The sequence below is a fragment of the Strongylocentrotus purpuratus genome, unplaced genomic scaffold (genome assembly GCF_000002235.5).
Source record: "Strongylocentrotus purpuratus isolate Spur 01 unplaced genomic scaffold, Spur_5.0 spur5_scaffold_19, whole genome shotgun sequence".
NCBI lineage: Eukaryota > Metazoa > Echinodermata > Echinoidea > Camarodonta > Strongylocentrotidae > Strongylocentrotus > Strongylocentrotus purpuratus.
In genome coordinates, this window is record NW_022145604.1 from 10,203,339 (window position 1) to 10,212,080 (window position 8,742).

Sequence of the window (8,742 nt, forward strand, 5' to 3'; positions counted from 1 at the left end):
GCTTAGAAACTTGATAGTTATATTTTGTGAAATGGGGCATTTTTCCTTCTACGCACATGTATAGTTGCCTATTATAAAGCCTAGTCTTTATCGATGTTACGTTTTGCCAATATTATGGCAATTAATCATTACCGTGCGTCAATCACTGACATCAATTTTTTTATTCTCATGCCCACTGATTTGAAGGCGTCAGACGTATCACTGCGTCAGCGAAAATAGCGTAATAAGTATGTGACACGCCACGTAGGCTTAATGTTTGCATTATTCATTATTCTGCAAAACAAAAACAAACAAAACAAAACCTCTGAATACGATATCACCCACTTGGTGCGTCAGAGACCACACGAGTCACTGACGTAGGCATCCGTCAGTAAAATGACGTCTCATGTGCAACAGGCCTTCTTACTGATTCTGCATTCATTGTTTTGTTATGTTTAGGTGGTTTGGGACCATAACAGAAAAACTGAATGTTCGTAAGAAGTTTGTGAAGGGCACATCGGAGAAAAAGCATGCCAAACAGAAGTTTGCCAAATCTTCCCAAAACAACTTTGTTGTTCTGCATGGACAGGCGAAAAAGGTAAGATTGATTGGTTGCTTTTATTCATATCCCAGGCAACATACCAAAAAGGTACAAAACATTGTTTAAAAAACGTTAACATTTCTTTAAAAGGATTGGGTAACTTTGTCTCAGATTCTTAAACAAAATCCTGGATTTAGCTCATGCTGCAATGATAATTATAAACCTTTAGGTCAGTCAGGAACTCCATGACTTTTACAAGCCAATTGACGTTCTGATTATCAAAATAAGTTTATGACTGGAATTCGAAATTTCAAAAACCGTTTCCCTTACGGTTTTTATTACACTACAGTCAATTGGGTAAAATAAGTATGGTAAAACCGGTCACTCAAAGATTTTTTTACTTTTTTGAGGCACTTCGTGATCATTTTAAACTACAATTCTTTTAGGGCTTCAATATTACACCATATCACAGACACTGATAACACGTACGGCCATGCAACTCAGATTTAACAACGATGCCTTAAGTTTATTATGCAGAATAATTAATCCTACCATGGAAGAATGTTCGGTAAATCCTTAGATACGGAAATAAAAAGTGAACCTATTCAAAAGCTAGGATGGGGTTCTGATGGGCTCACGGGTTAGGGAAGAGGGATGGGATCATGGGAGGGGATCGAAAGGGCCGGAGGACGTCCACTTTTTGACCAATTTGGATTGGCGTCTATTCATGAACCGAAGCCTGTTGGCATTTCACTCCACACCGCCAGAGAGTTTGGCATGTTGGGCTATTCTACTCAAATTTAAACCCGACGCTCCCGATAAATTTTAAATATTTCAAAGCGCCTAATGCCATTCCATGGTATCTGCGACCATGAAAATATCAGAATATGCAGTTCTGATATAATTTTCAAACGAGAATAGAAAATCGGTCGATTGTAGTCAAGAAATATTGTTTTAAAGCTAAAGTAATATCAGTCTTGAGAGGGAGCTATGCAACATAAAGAGTTTATTATTTACAATTTCATCACTTTAGACTCGATTTCAACCGCGACAACGATCATTATTTGAATATTGTAAAATCGCATATGCTTCCAGTATGTTCATTTGTACTAAATTTATGACCCCATACCAAAACTTTGTATTATCTTTAAGGGGGAAATCAAAAAAATTGTATTACCTTTTGTCTTTTTTGTTCCTTCTCTCTATTACTCAGACGATGGATCGAATAAACGATGGGCAACATCCACCATCCCAAGACTTTGGTCGCTACACTACGCCGTCCAATCATATCGTACCGCCGCAACAAGCTCCGCCCAACTCAGACCAGTTCAGTCATCCACCCAATCACGGTCCACCGCCTGCTCCTCCAGTCCCGCCCACCCACGGTCCCCGAAGATCGTCAGTGGACGAAGGTGTGCGCAGCATGGTGACGTCACAGCGTAATAAGATGACTGGAGGACAAGCAACGCCTTCTGACGGGTCAACGTACTACTTTGATAATTTTTACACGGATAGCGACGACGATGACGATCTCAATGACGAGGAGACGGACCTGTTTCGCAGGTGACAATACGGCGAAGTCAAAGAGCGTCAACATATATCAACAAGTTTACTAGTTTGACTTATTGAATTCCGTAAAGTAGTGACTGTGGCGTATGTACAGGGGTAAGGGGCACCTAGCTACCCTCATCCCAATCGCGAAAATATTCTGTGTCAGATCCAGGATTCTATTGGGGGAGGGGGCACACGTCTAAAGAAACTATGACAGCTCATCAAAATATAACTGACAGGAAATAAAAGAAAAAAATAGATATCAATAACAAGAATACAAAAGAGGCCGGTCCCGAATTTGTGTATCATTATTACTACTGCTTTTTTTCGTCCTGAAGATGATGATGCCAGATTGGGTTTTACTAACTTCCCTTTCCCCCTCCCCACCTGATTCGCCACCGATATTTATACATGGCTCATACAGAATGGTGTATCTCCCTTAGTGTCCTCGGATAGAGATGGCTAACCGCACACTCACATTTTATTTAACATCATTGGGTCATTTCTGCTTTGCCAATGAACTGAATGAAATTGCAATAGGTTAATGCCATTTTCCCATGCACACAATGATACTAAGTATAATCCATATAATATTGGAATTACATGCACTTCCAATACCAGGGGAGGTATTCTTGAAAAAGGGTGGACATGTCTTTAATTGAATCACGAAAATAGAAGGGGGAAGTGGGCGGGGGGGGGGGGGGTTGGAGAGGCCTTGTTTTCATGCACTCCATCCATCTATTATTGCTGGAGCCCCCCCCCCCCTCCCCGACACCAATGCCCCCTCAATACCTTGGCCCTCGTTACGCCTCCTCCACGAGTATTGTTATTTTCGCTTTCAATATGTTATCCTCTTATTGTCAGAAATGTGTCATAAATAGTTTAATGAATTAATAAATTGAAGAATATAAAATATAAATGAGTGTGTTTCGTTTGTTTGAGATAAACTTGAGTTTGGGTCATGTGCTTTAAAGGCCAAGTCCACACCAAAAATAACTTAGTTAAAATAGAAGCAGAAAAATCAGACCAACCAATCAAAAAAAGTTTGAGCAAAATCGGATAACTAGTACAAAAAAGTTATGAATTTTTCATGACACAAACTACTTTGAAAACCACAAGACAAATTGGCAACTCACTCATTAGTCTGTGACGTCATTGCCTCACAATCCACTAATTGTTTTCGTTATATTGATGATATAAATTTCCCAATTTCCCAGAAGAATATTATTTCCTCACACCAGCATCCAAGTTATATTTATAGTTATATGTTTTTGTGTAGATGCACTAATTATAGAGTTATTTTTTTCAGTTAAATCATGAAAAGTGGGAATTTTGATAAACTATTTATATGAGTTTCAATAATTATGAATATACAATGTTCAGGAAATAATATCAATTCTCCAAAGTTCGTAAAAGATTTTGTAAAATGTCTTGCACGCAATATGATACGAATCTATAACTTGGGCAAAGGCATGGGAAAATCAAGTTTTGTGGGATAAAAAGAGAAATTAATGAATACAAATATATAAAGCGATTGGTAAATGGTGAGGCAATGACGTCACAAACTGATAATCAAATTGGCAATTTGTGTAGTGATTTCCATTGTGCCATAGTTTTCATAGTTTTTCAAAAATTCATAACTTCCTTGTTAGTTATCCGATTTTACTCAAACTTTTTTTGATTGATTTGTCTTATTTTTTTGTGGACTTGGTCTTTAAGTGTGAAAGAAACGATTGAGAAAGATAAACATTGTTCTATTTTGAGATTTCGAGATGGCCGAATCTTGCTGGAAATCACATACAAATGAACATGCATGCATGCAATACTCATGTGGCCTGAAAGTTTGGTCCAAACCTTTAAGCTATTCCTCACAGTATTTTTAATATCAGGTCATTTCTAAATCATTCATCACAGATTAATAGTATTAAAAAAAACGATATACAATACATCCATATTTATAAAATATACCAGACATTTAATACGAAACATAATGGGGCCATTTCGTACAAACAGATAAAATATGTTTCAAAATATTTCTGAACACGATTCGTTGAGGCGCCATGCAGGAGCTGCGCAAGGCAATCCGAGATCAAGGCGTATGAAGTTAAAATAACCAGTGATCATCATGACTTCAAAACTTTACTCGCTTTAAATGTTACTATTTTTTTGTATTAACTTTTTTTTAAATGTGTCTTTGAGGAGTAATACAAAAAAATAGCAATTCACAAAATTCTCATTCTGAGGGCATTCTTTCTTAAACCTTCAATGGCATATTTCATTCATTTCTGTACGTCGAGTCAAACCGAATTGATGCCATTTATAATTCAGTTTCTTTTTAACAAGAAATATATTGGTTCAATTAAGATTCATGAACAGACATAGGTCCCATTTACGAAATAATCTACTTTTGCTCATGTATTCAGTAAAAAAGAATAATAATCAAATTCTGCATCTTGGAACCTTCATTAATGCGAAACGGGCACCTAGTCGAAAGAAAAGGGGGGCTCTTATCTGAATCAAAGGGGGCACTATTCTTATGCAAAAAGGAGACCTTTGGGGGTACTTACAAAAGCGGAATCGCTTGGGGAGGGGCATACATGCATTATCAATTATATCCTGTACAAAGTGCATTATAAAAGACAAATCAGGATATTTTACCGACATCGATACCACTGCTGTAATGTATTTTCAATTGAATCATCTTTCGGTTAAGGCGTATACATATATCATCACCACATGCATCAGGGGCGGATCCAGGAATTTCTTCCCGGGGGGGGGGGGGGGGGGGGGGGCACACGGGGGGTAAGAGGACATATATATATATATATTTTTTTTGGTCCCCCAAAAATCGCAACGACTCAGCCAGCCGCTGAAGAAGCGGGGGGGGGGGGCTGTGCCCACTGGATCCGTCCCTGTGCATTTATAACTGATTATGTTACTGATTAAAGATATATTTAGTATTTACATGATTGTACTTAAAACCCCATTGGATTTTTTTCTCCCTCCGAACAAGATATAGTCTTACAAATTTGTATCGCTCGTTTGCCAATGAATATTCAGACCATCACACTCAGCTGCAAAATATAATTATTAAGCAGTATCTTGGACCATGTAAAGAGAGAAAAAAAATATTGAAATCACGATCGTCCCTGATATTAATCTTGCACAATATAAAGGGGTATACAGTGGCGTACGCAGGATTTTTTCAAGGTTTTTTTTTTTTTTTTTTAAATCGGGCCCAAAATTTCGCAACGACTCAGCCAGGCGCTGAATAAGCCGCTGAATAAGCGGAGGGGGGGGGGGGGGGGGGGAGGTCTCGAAATTTGAAAAATTGACATTTTGTTCCGTTGGGGGGGGGGGTAATGTCAACTTTTTTAGGTAAAAAAAAATCAAAAGGGGGTGGTTTTCCCAGAAAACATACCCCCCCCCCCTTGCGTACGCGCCTGGGGGTATACAGGCGCGGATCAAGGATTTTCCAATAAGGGGGGGGGGCGGAAATTTGAAAATTGCGCAGACAGTTTTTTCAAGGTCATATTAGAAGCACCATACCGGTACAATTTTTGACATTTTCATAGGGGGGAGGGGGCTATAGCCTCTTGCCCGCGGAAGCTTTGCCTTTTCATTAATTATTAGAGAAAAAAGATTTGTTGTACCATTCTCGACTTTTATTACTTGACTGAATTCAGCCCCCCCCCCCTCCCGCGCGAAGCATGGAAGCTTTGGCCTTTCATAGTTAATGAAATTATTAGAGAAAGAAGATGATTCGTTGTTCCATTCTCGACTCTTAATCCTTGTCTGAATTCAGTTCCCCCACCTCCTGCGCTTTGCGCGGAAGCTTAACGTTTCATTAAATTATTAGAGAAAGAAGATGATTCGTTGTACCGTCATCAACTCTTTATCCTTGTCTGAATTGAGTCCCCCCCCCCCCTCCCGCGCGAAGCGCAGAAGCTTTGACGTTTCATTAAATTATTAGAGAAAGAAGACGATTCGTTGTACCGTTCTCGACTCTTAATCCTTGTCTGAATTCAGTTTTCCCCTGCCCGCGCACAGCGCGTAAGCTTTGACGGTTCATTAAATTATTAGAGGAAGAAGACAAATCGTTGTACCGTTCTCGACTCTTAATCTTTGTCTGAATTGAGTTCCCGCCACCCCCCCCTCCCGCGCGAAGCGTGGAAGCTTTGACGTTTCATTAAATTATTAGAGAAAGAAGACGATTCGTTGTACCGTTCTCGACTCTTAAACATAAACTTGAGTTCTGGTAAAAAAGAAAATGAATTCTCGCAGAATCTAACGAAACTTACACTGAATGTTCAAGATTACAAATAAATGTCATGTGCCAAACAATTTTGGAAGAAAATGTATACTGGCTGAGTAATGAGCATAGAAAGATAAGGAAATCACGGTAGTACTAGCCCCGACGCGAATTTTTTTTCCGTACTCGAGAGAGCAAAAATCCCATGTGCGCATGCGCGTGGACTTATGATTTCTCTGCTACTTCCCATACGAAATGTACATGTATTCGCATGTACTGTGCACGATTCGCGTTCTACGAGTAAACGATGGCATAGTAGTCTTCAAACACAGACTCTGATTTGCCAGTTTGACAAATCAATATGCGTATGTGTCGCGATGTGCTTATTCAAGTCTGTGTAGTTGTATGATTCAGACCCAGTAGTGCATATGGAAATACATTGCAACTTGTATAGAATGGTATAGTAGTCTGCAAGCACAGACGCTAATCTGACAGTTTGACAACATACTAGTAGTGTGCTGAGAAGTACTTTATTCAAGTCGCCAACTTGTATAGAATGGTATAGTAGTCTGCAAGCACAGACGCTAATCTGACAGTTTGACAACATACTAGTAGTGTGCTGAGAAGTACTTTATTCAAGTCTGCGTAGATGTATGATTCAGACCCTACTGGTGCGTGCGTTAGAAATGCATCTCAATGTGTAGAGTGTAGTATAGTAGTCTGCAAGGACATAATAATATATTGTGTATTGATGAGTAGTGATTTTATGCAAGTTTGTGTAGTTTAATGATTCCAGACCCCATGGTAGGCCTATGTATTGTGCCACTGCTCTCTCACACTCTTTCTCTCTCTCTCTCTCTCTCTCTCTCTCCATATCTCTCTCTCTTTCTCTCTCTCTCTCTCTCTCTAGCCCTCCCTCCAGTATGCTCGCACTCTCTGTATTACTTTTATTTATAATCATGGTCTGCTGAGAGCCAGAAGGATGTTAACTCTTAACACAACGAATGCCCTTCTGGCTCTCAGCAGACCATGATTATAAATAAAAGTAATACAGAGAGTGCGAGCATACTGGAGGGAGAGCTAGAGAGAGAGAAAGAGAGAGAGAGAGAGAGAGAGAGTGAGAGAGCAGTGGCACAACACAGAAAACTACGAAAACTTGAATAAAAGCACTACTCAATACACAATAGGCCTATATTATTCTGTCAAACTGTCAAAGGAGAGTCTGTGCTTGCATACTACTATGCCACTCTATAAGTTGAGGTGCATTTCCAATACACGCACCAGTAGGGTCTGAATCATAAAACTACTCAGACTTGAATAACACTATTTTGTCAAACTGTCAGATTAGCGTCTGTGCTTGCAGACTACTATGCCACTCTGCAAGTTGAGATGCCTTTCCAATACACGCACCAGTAGGGTCTGAATCATAAAACTACACATATTTGAATATAAAGCACTACTCAAGACACTATGTTGTCAAACTGTCCGATTAGCGTCTGTGCTTGCAGACTACTATACCATGCTATTCAATTTGGGATGCATTTCTGTAAGCACTAAAATGTCTGAATCATACAACTACTCAGACTTGAATACTAGTACTATTGCTACGCACGATATATGCGTAATTGTTTTGTCAAACTGGCAAATCAGAGTCTGTGTTTGAAGACTACTATGCCATCGTTTACTCGTAGAACGCGAATCGTGCACAGTAGATGCGAATACATGTACATTTCGTATGGGAAGTAGCAGAGAAATCACAAGTCCACGCGCATGCGCACATGGGGTATTTGCCCTCTCGAGTACGGAAAAAAAATTCGCAGCCCCGACACCATGTGTGTTGTCCCATATACATCTATCTGTGTAAGTGATTGTTACTTTACCAAGACTCTGCCAAATTTATGAGGATTTTGATGACTCTAGAACCTTGCATTACACACCATTACTTACATGCTATATGATCAACTTTTCTGATCCATTCCACACCTTTTCTTTCACAATGCAATCGCATTACCAGTACTCAAGTTTATCTTTAATCCTTGTCTGAATTCAGTTTTCCTCTGCCCGCGCATAGCGCGTATAAGCTTTGACGGTTCATTAAATTATTAGAGGAAGAAGACGAATCGTTGTACCATTCTCGTCTCTTAATCCTTGTTTGAATTCAGTTTTCCCCCTCCCGCGCGAAGCGCGGAAACGTTGACGTTTCATTAAATTATTAGAGAAAGAAGATGATTCGTTTTACCATTCTCGACTCCCAATCCTTGTCTGAATTCAGTTGCCCCCTCCCGAGCGATGCGCGGAAGCTTTGAAATTTAATTAAATTATTAGAGAAAGAAGACGATTCGTGTACTCGACTTGTCACAATTTTCAAAAATATTTCTTTGTCTGCTCCTTTTTCGTCCTATGTCCTCTTACTGCCCTT

The 8,742-nt window shown here is 39.5% G+C and overlaps 1 protein-coding gene across 1 annotated transcript in view; it reads left to right on the plus strand.

The window, feature by feature from the left end:
- The window catches only part of LOC105447129, a 21,989-nt gene extending 19,762 nt beyond the window's left edge, over positions 1–2,227 (plus strand). Inside the window, exons 12-13 of the mRNA XM_030990282.1 lie at positions 439–577; positions 1,734–2,227. Coding sequence (XP_030846142.1) covers positions 439–577; positions 1,734–2,087 — 493 coding nt within the window. The 3' untranslated portion in view covers positions 2,088–2,227. The remainder of the gene's footprint in view (positions 1–438; positions 578–1,733) is intronic.
- The last annotated feature ends 6,515 nt before the right edge of the window (positions 2,228–8,742 follow it).